Source organism: Propithecus coquereli, unplaced genomic scaffold (genome assembly GCF_000956105.1).
Source record: "Propithecus coquereli isolate 6110/MARCELLA unplaced genomic scaffold, Pcoq_1.0 Scaffold247, whole genome shotgun sequence".
Classification (NCBI taxonomy): Eukaryota; Metazoa; Chordata; class Mammalia; order Primates; family Indriidae; genus Propithecus; species Propithecus coquereli.
In genome coordinates this window covers 3,576,452-3,595,112 of record NW_012148030.1, presented here as the reverse complement: position 1 = coordinate 3,595,112, position 18,661 = coordinate 3,576,452, and the positions used below count along the sequence as shown (strand labels likewise).

Sequence of the window (18,661 nt, the reverse complement as noted above, 5' to 3'; positions counted from 1 at the left end):
GGTGAGGTTTTTGGGAGGTGATTAGGTAATGAGGGCTCTGCCTTGATCAAATGAGATTAGTGCTCTTATAAAAGAAGCTTGAAGAAGCCTGTTTGCCCCTCCCACCACGTGAAGCATGTGGAAGTAACATCCATGAGGAGCAGACCCTTACCAGACACCGAATCTGCTGATGCCTTGATCTTGGACTTCCCAGCCTCCAGAACTGTGAGCAATAAATCTCTATTGTTTATAAATTACCCAGTCTAAGACATTTTATTATAGCTGCCTTAATGCTAATACAGAATTCCTCTAATAAATTGGCCCATAGTTTTCAACACATCTAAAAGGTATACATGACTCTAAAAATTATGGACCTTGGTATGGGCAATAATTTTAAATATGACAATGTATGAGAAATATCTGGTCATAAGTTAAAATATTCAGATGATAGGACACACCCCACAATTATTAAATCAGACTCTGGAAGTGGGTTTAGAAATCTATATGTTTTTAAAAGCTCCTTTAGGTGGTGCTGATAGACATACACGTTCAGGAGTCATTGGTCAGGACCAAGAGGGCTGGATCCTCACTTACCCAGGATTCACCCACATGGCTTGCTTTTTCTATCTCTTTTTGTTTATAATCATAATCACATCATAAATGACCTCATCCCTCAAGTGAGGTCCTAACTTCACATAAGAATGTGGTTTTACTTTTAAAGATTACAATAAGATAATCATAACTATATAAGGTAATGACACTTTTCATGCAAGAACCATGGCCCATCTTTAGTAATGTAGTTGAGTGATTCTCTTAGATGATCTATGGCCCTCACTAACTCAAAAGATAACGAGCTTTTGGGTAGTCATCTTGGTAGCAGTTTTGTAGCATTCCTGTAGAATGCCTAAAGTATTCACCTAAATAACATGGGGATGGTTGTTTCTGTAATTAAAGATTCAGTGATATACTGCAGAGTTGTTGCATTTAAGCAGTTTGAGGCTTTATTTTTATAGACACTACAAGTTGATGGGCGAGGAGAAAAAGGGGAGCCTCAAAATAAAGTATTTAGACAATGTTATGCAAAAAATAGCTGAAGGAATTTGTTCCTGCCAATATCTAGAAGCTATAAATAAGGAGTTAGGGAGTGAAAAGGAATAAACTAACATGTAATACTTTTGAGATATGCTTGGCTTAAAGAGATTTCTTTCTTCAAAAAAGTTGGAAACAGATTGGCCGTAGATGTGAAATTCAGTGAAAAATCTGAATGTTCTCTTTCTTACCTAAGGAAGGGGGTGCAATATCATACCCATTTATTGGAAAAACTAAGTCAGATTATATCCATTCATAGATGCTCTTAAGTCAGAGCTATGCCAAGGATTTGGGATCATGAAGTAAAACAAAACAAATTAATTAGTCACCCCATTACACATAATTTTCCACACTTGTCAAAAATGCAAAATGTCTACCAGCCCATAGCTCTCCCTTTCCCTTCTATCTTCAGAAGCAGTTTTACATATCATGGCTGTGAAGACAATTGTTTCTACCAAGTGGTTCTGTAGCATGAATTGTATTCTTGATAATGTCAACAGACTTGTTGATCCTTTGACTCAAGATGACTTAGATTTAGAGTTGCATTCATTTTCCCAGTGAGAATCCTCAGGCCAACGAATTTAATCCCATTTGAGAACCACAGATAATTGATAATTTTTTTTTATTAACTTTGGGCACTCCCTCAAGATCTTATAGCAAAAAGTAACAGAAGTTTTGGTAGGATTCGACATGGTATATTTACTGGAAATATATAAACTGGAGGATGAAATGTTCTTACAAAATTGAAATCCAATATTTGGAAAGACTGCTTAAGAAATGTGACTGTCTTATTTAGTAAAAGCTAGGTTCTTTCTTCTGTAACTTTCTATGATTTTAAGGATTTAGGAAAGCATTACTTACCCTGGTATCAGTAGAATCCATGAAGTCTGTGGATAACCTTCAGGGAGCCCATGAATCTCTTCTATGATATGTCAAATAATGCACGCATGTGGTATATATCCCTGGGCCAGAAATGAGAACTTTGATTGAATCTCAAAGGAGTCTGCGGCCCAATAAACTTGAAACCCAATTGCTTTAGAATCCCATGGTAACACAAAGCCTCCATTCCTAAGTTCTGAAAGTCTTACTCTGGTATACCCATTCTACTTTTAGGAAAGGTGCTTCTTTGTCTTCTCACTGGGTAATATTTGGGGTCCTCATTAGCCAGGGTTGGAAACTTTACATCTTATATTATTTTCAGAACTATATTTCTTTCATTGCTTATGAATTTTCATATTCTTAACACATTTTAAATTGAAATATTAATAGCATATAATAAAATGCATAGAGGTTATATACAATTCCTTAGGTTTTGACAGTTATCTATTCCGTTGTAACCACCTCACAAATCAAGATATAGAAGAGTTACATTACCCTAGGCAGTTCCCTCACACTGCTTTCCGATTATCTCTCACCTCCATCCCAACCTAGAGACAACCTCTGCTCTTATTTTTATCATTACAAATTAGTTTTTCCTATTTCAAAACTTCATAAAAATATTTTTAATGGCATAAGTTGATGAACAGAAACTTTTTGATCAAAATTAAAATTTTCATTATTTTTATTCCTTTTTTTCAATTTTCATTGAAATCATATTTTATGATTAATTTTGTTTAGTGTGTGTATGTGTGCACACGCATGCATGTGCACATATCCACTTATTTCTATTAGTTTTTTGTAGATTCTTTGGGGTTTGTAAATACTTCTAGGTGGAGATAAAACAGTTTTACTTCTTCTTTTTCAATATTTATGACTCTAATTTTTTGTTACTTGTATTATTGCACTGGCTGGGATCCTAGCACAATGTGGCATTGAAGTGGTGAGAGTAGACTTCAAACTCTTTCTGATTTCAGAAGAAAAATACTCAATGGTTCACCATTGACTATGATGTTAATTGTAGGGTTTTCATTGATATCTTTAATAAAGTTGGGGAAGTTCCCTTCTGTTTCTATTTTACTGAGGATCTTTATCATGAATAGTTGTTGAATTTTATTGATGCTTTTCTGTATCTGTGGAGATGGCCATATTATTTTTCTCTTTGTTAACAGTATTTGTAACATTAATTGACTTTGTAATATCAAATCAACCTTGCATCCTTGGGAAAAACTGCAATTGGTCATGATGTATTATCCTTTTATATATTGCTTTATTCAACTTGGTAATATGTTTAAAAGGGTTTTTGTCTGTTTTATGTGGGATATCTGTATGTAATTTTCTTTTCTTGTCATATCATTGTTGGATTTTGTTTATCAGCTTTATGCTGACATACTAACTTCATAAAATATGCTGGAAAATATTTCCTCACTTTCTATTTTCTGGAAGAGCTTATGTAACACTGAAAGTGCCATGGGAAAGAATTGGCAGCTGGGTAAAGATCAATATTTGACTGAGTCACCTTGGAATTTGAATCCCTTATGCCAACCCACTCATGTTCACTGAAAGTTTATATAGAAGTTCACCTGGTTTCTCATTACTCCACTCTAGGATGGAGTAACCTCGTAGAGTCACTAGAGATGAAAGCACTCATGGGATACAAGTCTCAGTTCATTTAGGCTTCTTTGCATTTTCCCCTCTCTGCTAGGCTTTAAGTGACCACTTCAAGTGATATTTTAGCTTGTTAGACTTGAACTCGTTGTACTCATTAAAAAGGTCAGAGTGATGATCTCTTGCAACTTTCTACATCCTAACCAGAAATGGAAGCCAATTCTTCTATTTTGAAAGCCTTTATAGGCAGATCTTTCCTAAAGATTTTGAAAAAAACAAGTTTTCCACTATCCTCTGCATGCTTTCTCTGCTAAGTGCTGTAGAATCAGATATGACCCACAATTCAGTGTTTTGCAATGAAATTTTGACATTGGAAGGAAGGAAAATGGGATTCGAGGGAACTATTATGATGACGATTATTATTAATACCACTTACGTTTTGCTGGGAGTATCTCCTGTTAGCCACGTAGTCATCCTGCACCACGTCAAACTGAATCAATCAAATCTTTGTGTTATGATGATGTCTTTCACTCAGATCTAGGCTGTCACTTGTCTGCTACATACTTCTGATGGAGGATGGGCATCATGTCCCTTTGTAAGAAAAGGGTGCCTTTTCCACCCTTCTCTGCTTGTTAGATCCCTACCTATTTCTTAAGGGCTCTAAACTTAAACGCACATCTTCTATGCAGTCTCCCCCAACATTCCTTACAGCCTTGCTGCACTGTTAGTGTGAAGCTTACCACTTCGTACTGTGCACGTAATGCTAGGGGAACAATGGTACCTCCTTCTTCAAAGTGCCAACAGATGATCTAGAATTGGGCCTCAGCGACTTGACAGGGCACATACTCCCCTGGAGTCAGCATGAGGGGTGGGGACAGCGGTCAGCATCCTTCAAATCATAAGACCTAAGAAGAAAAGAGGGTTGTGTTCCCCCAAGAAAAAACAGGCCGCTATAGGTAGAGAAGGAGAACTAGCTGCCAAGGAGGACAATATTGGAAATGCTTTAATTAAAACTTAATTGATGTGGATATTACCAGAAGAAAGAGGAAAAAAGTTTTGAGAGGAGAATTTAATTTTTACTCTATGTTTCAACCTAAAAATAAGATCCAAGGGACATGGTACCCAGGAAAAATTTTCTGAAATCCAAATTACTGGTATTATTGGCAGAGGAATGAATGATACCTGATTTTTTTTTTTTTAAACCACTGAGGACCACAACCCTTGTTAATTTTGCCTTTGTAGCCCCAATTTATTTCAAACATTTTGGCTGCCAAACTGCTATTATCATGATATTTTCTTTAGCCTTTAAAAAATTTGAAGCCATTGGCTCTTAGCAATTACAGCTCAGCATTATTCTGCCTTCTTTTTAACTATGAATATGTGGCAGTTGACCTGGTGGCCAATCATAAAGAAATATCTCATTTCCTTATCCAAATTCCATATAGCTTTTTATTGGGTAAGTTTAAAATTTCTTTGAGTAGACATTATAATATATTGAAGTATGTTGTGAATATGCAGCAAAAACCTTTAAAATATTTATAACATTTGACCTGCCAATTTTATGTCTCTGATTTATCCTAAAATAGTGGTCATGGAAGTGAACAAAGGTTTATCTTTAGAAATATTTACCACAGCATTGATCACATAAATCAAATGTTGATTAAATATTTACCACATAATTATAAGAAATTATGAAACACCTAAATTTCCAACAGTTAGGAGTTGAGTAAAAAATTATGGAGTATGAGAAAGAGCCGTACAATGAAGTACTATGAAGTCATTAAATATAATGGGACAAGATGATTAAATGACATGGAAATATGTTCCCAATACATTATGTCTTTAAAAAACATGTTATAAAATAACATGTACATATGGATCTTTGGGGAGCAGTTAAAATAGACTCCCAGTTCCCTCTTCACAGTTTAGCTTTTTTGTCCTCTAAGATGGCATGATCTGAGCCTGTCTGATTAAAGATACATTTTAGGCCTGTTGTACCAGTAGATTTGGCTAAGGAAACCAGGTTATTTGCGGTACAGTTTGGAAAAGAAATTCAAACTTGGCAAATAATTTACGTATTGACAGGAACACATTTTCTTTCTTTATAAAATTTAAGCCACTAATACAAAAAAAATAATAGTAATAATAATTTGTATCCAAACTTCATTTTAGTCTTGAGTTACCTCAAATATATTCCATTAAATGAGAATGAAAAACAGACCATCCCTTAAAGCTGTGGTCCCCAACCCCCAGGTTGCTACCCAGTACCTGTCAGTGGCCTATTAGGAAACAGGCTGTGTGTCACCGCCTGAGCTCCACACCACCTCCCCGCAACCTATGACGCCCACCCTGACCCCTCCCTTGGTCGGTGGAAAAATTGTCTTCCATGAAACTGGTCCCTGGTGCCAAAAATTTGGGGACTGCTGCAGGCTTAAAGAAGTCCAGCCAGATAAAATTAAAATGTGATTTGGTATAATTTCTGGGGATGGATTGTCCATTCCTGAATGCTATGACAATTTCATGTTAATAGGCATCAAAACATGGTTATCATTGAAAACAAGAGGTACCTATGGCACTAGAAAGATCACAGCTTAATTTGGATCAGTATTAAGATTCTAAACATTAAACTGTTTCCTTTTTAACAGGTTAAGGGAAAGATTCTTAAATCATTATGGCAAAATATTAACTAATAATAATAGGTAAAAATTACATACTGCTTGTACCAGGTGCTACTTTAAGAACTTTCTATTTATTACTCATTTAATCCTCATGAGAACCCTATGAGGTATAGACAAGTACTTACCTGAAGAAACTGAGGCACAGAGAGGTCAGGTAATTTTTGTAAGGGTCACAGAACCACCAAGAGAAAGAGTCAAGCTTTGAACCCAGGTGGCTGGGCTCCTAAGACTGTGATTTTAACCTGTACACTCGGGGACAATTCATCTGTGTTAGGTCAAAAGCTAATAAGAACCTTGAATCTGCTGTAGTAGGTAAATATATCCACTGTATCCTCTAAAGCATTTTTAAGCCTAGAATAGTAGGCCACATAGTCTAGTTTTTCCCCCAATATTTTGAGTTCCTACAAACCAGAAAGCCTACACAAAGGCAGGGAAGGCCAATGTAGAATGACTCAGGTGTCTATAAATAACTTCTAGATTTTGCTTCTCATGCACGGACTTGAAGGAAATGCTCAGACCATAAAGCGACACCATCTGCAATTGAGGTTCGCTCAAGGTATTTTCGCATGCATTCCTCGAAACATCTGTGAGGTGGGTTGGGAACAAATTTAAAAGTTACTTCTCCAATTAGCCTTCTCATTTGTCCTCCAACTTGAGAATGATTCTATCATTAGTCACAACCGTGGGGCCAGATTTCACAAGGAGCACTGTCACGGCGGCATTCCAGCTTGGAACTTGAGGCTTGGCACGTTCCTTTCTGAGCCTACTCTGATGCTTTGCCTTCGTCTTGCCTTGCGCAACCTTACACTAACTTCTACCTTGCACAGTGCTCAGTAGGAAATAGCAGTTTAGAAAATCTTTGTAAATAATTAAGTCACCATTTTACGAATAGACAAATTGAAATACAGAACATAAAACTTGATTGGTGTCATAAAACAAATCAACACTTCCAAATGCAATTTGGCATTTGCTTCTCTCTGCAGAGAGGGGAAGTTGGTGACTTATTTTATTTCTGTAAAAATGTCCAAAGAAAGAGGGTAGAAGAATGGTCACAGAGACAGGGAGGAGATACTACTGGAGTGGAAGGAGGTAGGGAGGAAGAAAGGCAAGGAGGAAGGAGGAAAGGGAGAAAGAAGTTCATTACTGCCCTAAAACCTTACTATAGTGGTCCTGAATCATGGAGCTGCAACACACCTGGAGCCATTTATAACATTCTTTCGAGAAACGTGAGTCTACTGTATGCCACGCCAGCCAGTGATTCATGAGCTCTACGCAGTCATTGAAACCAAGAGGGGAATGGCCACAGCTGTCAGGCTCCAGATGCTCTGGGGCCTGGCCCTGCCACTTTTGTCCCAGCATCTGTGTGGAGGAACGCTGTGAACTGGGCATGTCACCACCGTTCACCCTGGCTTGCTTCCAGTCGTACCAGCTGCATCTGGCCTGGAAGATGGTTGTAGCTGGCGGCCCGTGCTCCCCATGAGGCTGGGTGTTGGGCTGCAGCCAGGCTGCATGAGTTGGACCTCTACCCGGCAGGCTCTGTCCAACCTCATCTGCCTGTCTCCCCAGCACCCCCAGGGAAGCTTTGTGCGTCCCAGGCATACCAAATCCTTCGGCATCTTTCTGTCGTCAACAGATAAGATGGAATGAAAACCACGCAGATGAAAAGTCATGTCATTTATTAATAATTTCTTTTTTTCGTCTATAAATTGGAAGGAAAAAGTCTTTGGTGACACTCTCTATAAAACAATCTATCTTAGATGGCAAAACTCAGACATAAAGTTACACAGGTCCATGAAGTAAATCAAGATCTATGGCTTTGTATTTTCTCACAGTCTCACACACACACTTGAGGGCTAAATTACGCTAAGTCATTAATAGTCTATAACAAATGGGGAAAACACTTCAGAAGAAGACCTGTGGTAACACTACAAAAACATTGGCAACATATTAGAAAACTCTGTCCCAAATGTACATCGTATACAAAATAAGGTATACTTTTCTTTTTTGCTTTACAATTTGCCACCTAAAATAGTTCCAGTTTTTGATGTCTTTCTTTCTACCTCTCAACATATCCTATACATATTTTTTTTCTCTCAAAATAAGTATACAAGGTTCATTACATGGTAACCAGGTCATTTGCATGGCCTGAATTTTAGTACGAATTATGACCAAAAAGAAAGGGATGTATTTCTATAGGAGAAGAACAGAAAACTATTCCAGAAATCAAATGGCCTGAGGCCTAAAAGGCAAATCATTACAAAAAGCAGAGTGACTGGAAGGCTAACATGACTTGGTTTTAAACAAGGGTGAGACCATACTATTCTGAGAGCTTAGTTTTCTCAATGATTGCCTTCCCCATCTGTTTATTGGGCCACAGAAGTTCCAACTTGGGGCAGCTCATCTAGGCTCCCGATATGGAATGCATTGGAATTCTAGATTAGTGGCAACTATAGTCCCTGCTAAGTAAAAATCATGGAAACAGAAGCCTTTGATTTTTGGAAAGGGCAAAAAAGGGAGAGATGGTTTCCCAGAGTCATCTTCACTACTGCATTGATGGTGTAAATAGTAGCTTTTCTACCCAGAGCTTCTGGACAGCATCACTGAATTGATGGGAGAGACTACTTTCTTAGGGTACTTGCTCCCTTTTTATTTTAATAGACTTAAAGTTAAGGAATAATCTAATCTCTACATGCTGAAGTTCTAATACTGAGCATGACGAATTTAGCACAGTCTTATATTAATGCTTATTCACTGAGAACTCAACTCAAAACAACTTTGTTTCCATGAAGCATTCTTGAGAAAATGAGGCCGGCAGTGAAAGAACTGTCTTGGTTAAATCTGGCCAATAATGGCAAAACCATCCGAAAGGTTCTTGTCCATAGATGCTATAAATGGAAAGTAGGTAAATGAATTCAGCAACTGGGATCCTGATGTACTGGCTGAATGTTGATTATATTAACTATTAGAAGGCAGGGACATTTTTATTTGTGAGTTTATAAAAATAAAAGTGGTACTTTAAAAAACTTGGAGCTCTCAGAGACCCAAGGGAACATAAATCACTTCCATATCTGGGAAGTTTGCCTTGGCTTTTTGCATCCATAATTCAGCCTTGTTCAGTAAGATTCTCATTCAGATTCCAATCCGGTTAGGCTGCCTTCTCCCTGCTCCCGCCCTTTAAATGGGTTTGATTAAAATTTCATTTGTTCTTAAATGAAGTGCACTGTTTTTGTTTGTTGGTTTGTTTTTTAAACAGTATATAGCTCTATTCACATTCATTCATCTCACCCCTGATTAAAGTTCAGCAACCTTTATGAAAGGTTGCTGGCATAATATTCCTTCAAGTCACCAGGTATTTGAGAATCACCAAAAATAAAGGCTAACATAGCCTACTGTAATGAAAAACAAAAATCATTCCAAAAGGGAAATTGAAGGAAGCAACCAGAATTGATCCTTCTTTGAGCACCATTTGTAACAAGAAGAAATTAAACTGTAATGCACATAAGATTCCAGTTACAAGATCTCCCTTCTATCTGAAGCATCCTATCTGGAAAGTGTGCTGATATGCCAAGGTAGGTGCACCCAGCTATGTTATCTTCTGTGATATGGTTGGTGATTATTTCATGGATTTTTCTCATCTTAATTTTGGTCCATTTTGCTAGCTTCAACAAAGGTGCTATATGTCTAATGCACATGTAAGCTTTGATATTCATAAGTCTTTTCATATAAATGCATAGCCAGCTTTAAAAAAAATTATTTTTAAGATCATGAGTCCTAATGTGGAGCTAGAAAAACGTATTGTGTGGAAATCACAAGTGGCTGAGTCCTCTATGGAGTTTCTGCATGTAATCCATTACGTGGCTGGCACTGTACACTCTGCCCTTGGCTTCTTACCAACTCAGCACGTGTTGGCCCACTTAAGGACCCTTGGTTATCACTCGAGTTGGCTAGGAGGTAACTGCTGACATCCTATCGAGATGGCTACAATTCGTCAACTTGAAATGCAATACAACTCTTTCTTAAGTGAATTAAAATTACATCTTACTTTTGGGCCTCACTGATTTGTTAAGCATTGTTCAATTCCCAGCTGTATATTCCAAATGAGAATAGAACACGCCAGCTAGCATCCCAAAGAGATTTACTCAGAGAATGACATAAAATGAAACCGTGGAGAGTTAAAGTGGATCAAAAGTGTGTCAGATCCTGTTCTTGCTTATAATCACCATCTTTTATCACACAACACTTATTGTTTGTGGAATATATGTTCCCTGTGATCTTGGTGACAAGGTAAATCTGGCAAAGCAGGTCCCTGAATCTATACATGTGACCGACTGGTACAATTAGGGATACTGCTTTACAAGCCAGGATGACAACATAAGTTTCAAGTTGGTTTGGGGGTCATTGAACAAAATATTGCATTTATTTTCATAAAGGAGAAAGATACAAGAATGATTTGCCAATCCTGAAAACATCAGTTTGAATAGAAATTTGTAAAGGCTAAATGAATATGGATTAATTGCTACCCCTTTAACTTGCTAAGAACTGCAGCTTAAATGGCATGAAGCCTATGAGTCTGGGCATTTTATAGAAAGACACCCAAGTGCAAGTACCATGGACCTAAGAATTATTTTTCAAGTCCATAAGAGATAATCACATCTACTTAGGGGAAAATGTCACATGTTTGAGAGTGGACTAAGAATGGGTCAAATTGGCTGAGAGAGGTATTTAAGGAGCTATTTTGAGTTACAAGGGGCAGAGAGAAGCCCCTCTACGTGAACTCACTGTCTCTGCACCATGGCCTCTGGATACGTGGGCCCAGGTCCTTGCTTTGATGCTGGGTAGCCTGTTGAGTCACCTCTCTGGACCTCTGCGGACACTTTCACTGCCATTTACAGCACCCTCCTGACGCTATCATTGCAAGTCCTACTTCTCTCCCACATGTCTACAAAGAAAGGATGAGCTAAAGTCCACTGGACTTATGGTTTCTACTGGCCTAAGCCAGCTCCTTGACGTTATTAGAACATAATTCTGAGATGGACTTTTCTTCTAAAACAAAACTGAAAGTAAACCGAAAAAAACAAAACAAAAAACAACCCTGGAAATAAAAAAATACAAAATGTATGAGAGTTTGGGGGGGGGGGAAACCCTAAAGTGCTTATTGGTTATTCTGCATAATAAGTGGTAAAATCCAATAATGTCTTTCTCTTCCCTGTTCTCTCTTGCCTCTTCCAAGTGAAGAAATGCATTTACTATCAGAAGTTTCCATCTTTTATAACAGAGTTAAAGGATATTTTTTTTTCAGTTTGTTCTTCTAATTTCACAATAATAAGCTCAAGATAGCATTTGCAGGGATAGAAATGTTCTTTTTAACAAGAAGCACAACTAAACCTCTCTACAGATTTAAAAGTTAAAAGTAAATAAAACAGTATTCACATTTGTTTCTGGTTAGTTTGCCAGATTCTTGCTCAAAACGTTTGACCAAAAATGATATTAGGGTCCCAGTGGTGAGGCACACCCTCAGTTACTTCACAGAAATCTTCTTGTTCGATGGTGTGAATTCACACATTATATTACTTCTTTCTCAACAGGGAGGCTTCCAAAACTTGAGGTTTTCACAACGTTAAAGAGCTCATTTTGTAAATAATCTATTCTTCCCAATATACTCATTCTTCCCTGGCTTCTAAACCAAAGCCTTTACCCAGTGCTAACCAGATTTATGTCAATGGTTGAATCTATAATCTAGCCCACACCCCCTACAAGCATTGGGTTACTGTTGTGGGTCTATATTTCCATCTCACTAACATGCTGGTAGGTTATTTGGATGGTTTTTTGTGCAAACTGAACACTTCTTAATTATACTAGTGTTTTCTTGGTACTAACTCCCCCTCCCCCCAATGAAAAACGATTATCATACGTATCTATCTCAAACATAGAGTTTTCAGTTAGAACTGCCTACCTGAAGTCATAATACTTTCTCTCATGCAGCGACATTTTAGAGATAAAAGTTCAAGTGGATTTGAAAATTCAAAGTGGAAAATAATTTGCACTGGCAAAGCTGATTCATGAACTTGTCTTAACTTATGCTCAGTTATTTCTTGACACTGGGCAGAGTGACCTATTGTGTTTTCCATGAAGTCTGAGCATTTGTAACTGCAGGAAACCCTGCATGACCAATGTCTGCGGGAAGAGGAGTAGCAGCTTTGAAATAGTCACAACCAACACAATTTTGATTAAAGAAAGAACTCTGGTTTTTAATAGTTTTGATCATTAAAAAAGTTTAAACCTGCATAGCAATCATTTCAAAAATAATTATTTAATGTTCCATAATTAAACTGTACACAACCTAGTCTTGGGACACAGAAGCCAGTGAGGTGAGTTTGGAGCAGTCCGGTGCAGTCCCCGGAGCCAGGAGTTGAGTTCTCATTGGCCTGTTCATTTTTTTTTTTTTGTCATTCTGTTTATGTAAGTTTATTTGGATACTTGGCACGGTCTGGCTCTGCTGATGAGTGGATCTGCACTGGGAAGAGAGAGCAGCTGGACCCCAGTCCTTTCTTGCTTCCCCTCCCCCACGCGGCCGGATTGCTCAAAGTCGCTCAATGTCTCGGTATTTCTTCCTCAGAATAGAGACCTGGTCTTTAAAGAGGACGGGGTCGAGCCTCATCTGAGAGTGGATCAGCGGCATGTAGCCAAACCAGCTGGCAAACGTATTCATGCAGCTCTGTCGCTGGGCAAAGTGGTCAGGGTCAGCCCAGCGGGAAGCCCGAGAAGTCTAGGGAAAAGGAGAAAAACAAGGAGAACCATGAGAGATGTGCGAGATGAGAGGGGAACACTGCAGAAAACGGAGTCAGGCAAATAGGCGAGCAGAGCAGTAGAGCCTGGGGTCTGGCCTGGCCACCAAGCCTCTTCATCCCTGTGCCTGGGAAAAATACAAGCACTAATCCCAGGTTCAGCCTTGCCTGGCCTGAAGGTTTTCCCAAGGAATGCTAAGCTCCTCGATGTTAAAAACACACCAATACACAAAGATCCATGTTGACTAATTCTCTGAAATTTCTGAATTGACTAATTCTCTGGTCTGTCAATGACTTACTGATGGAATCTCAACTACTGTGGCCACTAAATATAAGACATCTCTTTGCACTTGGGACCAAATACTATGACTAACAATGTATTTATGGTTTCAAAGATAGTTTTCTAAATCCTTCTTGTTTACTTAGTTCATTTGGAGATATCAATAATCAACTTTCAGAAGTCTGTATTTCTATCTACCCATGTCTTCCTCCCATCTACTATCTCTCTACTTTTATGAAGGTCCCATGGAATCCTTTGTTAAAAAGCCACATGCATAATGGAAGAAGAACAAAATAGCACCTTTTGCACTTCATTCCAGGCTAGCGTCATGCAGCATCTAAAAATCTGTTTTCCCTTCTATAAACTTTCCCCTGAAATGACTCCATGAAGAATAAGAAGGATTCAGTGGTAAATACAGCATGTTTCTGTAAGACTGACTATATACTAAAATCTCAAAATCCTGTTCTTTCCTTAACTCAAGAATTGTTGTATTTCCTCTCTGCTAAAATGCCCAAAGATTACTTTTAAAAGGGCAATCAGCCCTGTAAAGAGTTGTTGCTCACCTAGAATAAAAAGAGGATTAATTTTGGGTAAGTAGAAAAGATGGCTACCATCTTTTTAGTTCTCTGTGTTGCCTCTAAAGTTGGTTAAATATTTTTAGACCATGTAAAAGATTGGCATTGATTTAGAGAAAGCCTTAAATGCCTTAGTGCTGAAATTTAAATATTAATAGAGTGACTAAGCATACTGTCTTTAAATCTATGTTTTTATGAAACAAGGAAAAGACGAGCTACCCAATTATGGGGGGAAGAACACAAACCCATTTATGTCAATAGGTAACTCTTTCGTGACATGCATGTACACGTGTGTGTTCAACTTGTTTGTGTCCTCACGCATTGTTTAAAAAATACTTTAATGGGAAGATACTTTTTAGCGTGAGAATCACTCAGAGTCACTTTAAAACCACAAGTGTCAACATGCTTGAAAATAACATTGAAGATAAATACAAATGTCAAATTACCTCTGAGCAGCAGAATAATAGACAAAACACCATTTGTAAAGTATTTTCATGAAGCTCATTTGAACCTCGCAACAATGTGTTGAAGAATCTACCCAGGTAAAAACATCTCCATTTCATAGATGAGGAGACACGCTCAAGGAAGTTAGAGTTAATCGTTCAAGGCTAGAGAGGGGCAGAACTCAGGCTCCATTCCTTACCGGTTATGCTAGGATAACTCTACTTAGTAAATCAGAGAAAGATATCAAATTAGGCTGCATGGTTGAGCTCATATCAGACTAGACAGTCCCAAATGTACCTCATTTTGTTCCTAAACTGATATGGGTTTGCGGAAACTTTCTGGCTGGCCCACTCACTCCCAACAGGCCCCACATCCAGCCAAAAGTACTCACATATGCAAATAAAATACTGTTAAGAGCTTAAGCTCATTCCTGCTCACCAATTAAGAAAAAGTTCAGTTGAATCATTCAAATATCTTTTTTGCCTCTAGATTTTAACATTTATTCTGGGTCAACCAACACACATTAGGAAAGATGTCTTTCCTGTGTAATAAGAGCATAATCCCATAGTAAGATATCCGCTTACTTTACTAGTCACACAAACATTCAATAAACTAATGTGTATAAATGGGAAGATGGGACAAATATAGAACCTGGGCAAATCTAGTTTTACCTAAGGTCAAATTTAGATTTGTCCCAAAAGATGCATAAAATTACTAGAAATATTGGTTTGGTAGAATTAGGCAAATCTATGAAAAGGGCACAAAACCAATCGCTCCAAAATCGTGTGTTAATAGAGTTCAACCCTTAATGAGTACATAACCTCAGGGAAGCTGAAGAACTCTCTGAGCAAACAATATTATAGGAATGTTATGCCATTAAATGAGATAATATACAGTCACGTGCCACATAATAACATTTTGATCAACAACAGACTGCCTATACGATGGTGGTCCCATATGATTATACTGTATTTTTACTGTACCTTTTCTATGTTTAGATAGGTTTAGACACACAAATACTTACCATTGTGTTATAGTTGTCTACAATATTCAGTACTGTAACATGCTATAAAGGTTTGTAACCTAAGAACAATAGGCTATACCAGATAGCCCAGGTGTGTAGACTGTACCACCTAGGTTTGTGCAAGTACACTCTAGGATGTTCCCACACAACAACAAATCACCTAACAATGCATTTCTCAGAACATATCCCCATTGTTAAGTGACGAATGCCTGTAAATAAAAATGTCTGGGCATATAACAGATAATACATCTTGCTTAAATTTGAACAGCCTTTCAGCTTTAAAGATTAAAAATTCTTGCAAATTTTCTTGCCTGTTTTTTCAGTAATCAGAGGGAAATGGAATGTTCTACCAGACTCTTTGCTCACTAGCAATAGCTCTTTTGTCATAACCAATACCTAGAACAGTGCCTGATAAACTGTACATTCTCAGTAAATACTGAATGACTATATTATTATGAACTTAAAATCCTGTAATTTTTTTGCCCTTACTAAATTTAGTGAATGACAAGGTACATGGAAACCCCTAAACAATTGAACTGATGTAACCATGTTAATGCATGTTCATTCAGGTTGACTTCAATCCTGTCGAATGCTCCATGATTCAACTTGGGTAGATCTAATGACCTTACTTAAGGTTTTTGGTTTCTTACATACAGCTCTGCCCAAGATGAATAAAGGTAGATGAACTTCAGCATATCCAGATGGCCTGATACCAAGACCCCGGGGTACAGAAGAACAAGCAGTGGAATGAACAGAGCCTAGGATTAAACTCCCAGTTCTGTCTCTAACTTACTGGGAGACTTGTGGCAACATGCTCAAATTCTTTGGGTCTTAGCTTTCTTACTGATAAAAGAGAAAGCTGGATTATACTTCCTTGAAACCATCTTTAGTACTAAAATGTTATGACTGATATAATTTTTATTTTACTTTTTATAAAAGCTTTCCTACATATTATCTCAACCCTGTGAGGCAGATTTCATCATTTCTACTTTAAAGATCAGCCAACTAAGTTTCAGAAGGTAACCAATTTGCCCACAGCTTATAAATGTTACTTCTAGAACTGAAAATTGAGTATGATGACTCCTGGTATGTCACCACGATGCATAGTCAACTTAAGGGCAACCACCAGAAGGCTGTGTTAGAGTATTGTTCACTAGTCATTAAATAAGGTACCTATAATAAACTTACATAAATTCTTTGTAGGCTTTTAATTCTGCTATAGACTGAATGTTTGTGTCCCCCAAAATTTATATGTTGAAACATAACCTCCAATGTGATGATATTTGCAGGTGAGGCCTCTGGGAAGTGTTCAGGTCATGAGTCCTAAAGAATGGGATTAGTGCTCTCATACAAGGGACCCCAGAGTACTCTCTTGCCCTTCTTCCCACCACATGAGAACACAATGATCAGAGAGCTGCCTATGAATCAGGATGAGGACCCTTGCCAGATACCAAATCTGCCCGTGCCTTGATCTTGGACTCCCCAGCCTCCAGAACTATGAAAAATAAATGTCTGTTATTTAAGCCACCTTGTCTATGGTATTTTTGTTATAGCAGCCTGAAGGCACTAAGACAAACTCTGAAGACATGACTTTCTCGTGTCACCTTATAGGTTATATGAAAGCTTTATATTCTTGGCACAAAGATATCCTTGACCTGTGTCTGCTTAATTATCTGTGTGCCAACCATACACCCCTTCAGAGCTTTTAGCTGTGGTTTATTACTGATATCTACTTATTATGCTTCTAGGTAGAGTACTTAGAGGAACACAAGTCCTCACTCCCTTGGGCTGAAACACCAGTGAGTGAAGCAAGGAAAGAGAGTTCTCTTATACTTACCTGTCCCATCATTGTCTCCTTATACTGCTTCTTCTGGGTCACTTTGATTGGAGGCAATTTTGTCACAGCAGACACCAGAAAATTCATGAGAATGTCCTCACAATTGGCCAATTGGTCCACCATGTTCTTCAGGCTGGCTGGCAGGTAATGGGAGTACAGGTAGTGATAATATCTGTAAAAACCAAAGATTGGTTTCACAAAGAGCCATCTTTTCATAATGACAAGTGGTCTTCTTTGATACAAAACATACAGCCATTCTCTGAATGTCTGAACATGTCATGAATGGTGGTGATGAGCATGATGATGATGATAGCTCTCACTTATATGGTACCTGCTATATGCCAAATAGTGTTGTAAGGTGTTTTACAAGAAATGCCTCATATAATCTTCATAAGGAACCTACAAAGTAGGTATGATTTCCAGTTCACAGATGAGGAAATAAAGCACAGAGGTAAACACAGATGCAGATATTGCTTGCCCAGTCTAACTGTAATATCAGACTGGTCAGTTAGAAAGAGAAATTGAATACTTAGATGGCAAGAAAAATTACTTACACATGATGTATATATCACAAAGCTGCTTTACAATTTTAATTGTTGGCTTAATTGGAATTATATTCAATACTATCCCTTGACTCTGAGTCCAACAATATACTCTTCTATATTTGTGCCCCACAAGCCATATATATCTCAACTCTGTTAGAGAAAAATCTGAATTAATCTGGTGGTCAATCATTACAGAGAACTCACAATCAATTTGAATTATTTCTCAACCTACTATTTTTTCCCATGTATTTATATGCATATAGCAGCATATCATTATAGGATAATCATTTGAATGAATCAGCTTCTCTGTGTGGTGGTGGCAGGAGGAAGGGGAGGGAACACAATGAACTTTCTAGATGTGAAATCTCAAGTCAAGATTCAGTCAGCCTAAATTTTTATGTCTTGGGCATTTCCAACACTATCTCTGATACTCCAAGATTCTCTATTCTTTACTAAAAAAGACTAAGGTAAGGTTGGTGTGTTTACTTTCCTACAACAGGAGAGTGAGGGTTTGATTAATGATTGAGTAGGGAACATTAGCTATCTATACTCACTAGTCTGGCAATCTTACTCCAGTCCCTCGGTTTTAAAGACCAAATACATGCAAACAACTGCCAAATTTATATCTCCATCCTGACCTTTTTCAACATGTGCTTTTGGGTGTCTTAACACGCCCAAGACTGAGCTCCTGTATTTTCCCTAATATTTATTTCCATCTTTAGCTTTCCCTATCTCTGTTGATGGCTATTCTATCCTTCTAGTTCTTCACATCAAAAAACTTGGAGTCATCAAACTCTACATCCAAACTGTCAGGACATGATACTGGAGTATCTTCAAAATACACCCACAGACTGCAAACTAGTGCAACCTCTGTGGAAAGCAATATGGAGATACCTTAAAGAGATACAAGTAGAAGTACCATTCGATCCAGCAATCCCATT

General features: G+C 37.9%; 1 protein-coding gene across 1 annotated transcript in view; it reads right to left on the bottom strand.

Moving 5' to 3' along the window:
* Nucleotides 1-12,451: 12,451 nt before the first annotated feature.
* Nucleotides 12,452-18,661, bottom strand: part of EXT1 (exostosin glycosyltransferase 1) — a 314,164-nt gene continuing 307,954 nt past the window's right edge. Inside the window, exons 10-11 of the mRNA XM_012646562.1 lie at nucleotides 17,176-17,347; nucleotides 12,452-12,996 (exon numbers count right to left, since the gene is read on the bottom strand). Coding sequence (XP_012502016.1) covers nucleotides 12,811-12,996; nucleotides 17,176-17,347 — 358 coding nt within the window. The 3' untranslated portion in view covers nucleotides 12,452-12,810. The remainder of the gene's footprint in view (nucleotides 12,997-17,175; nucleotides 17,348-18,661) is intronic.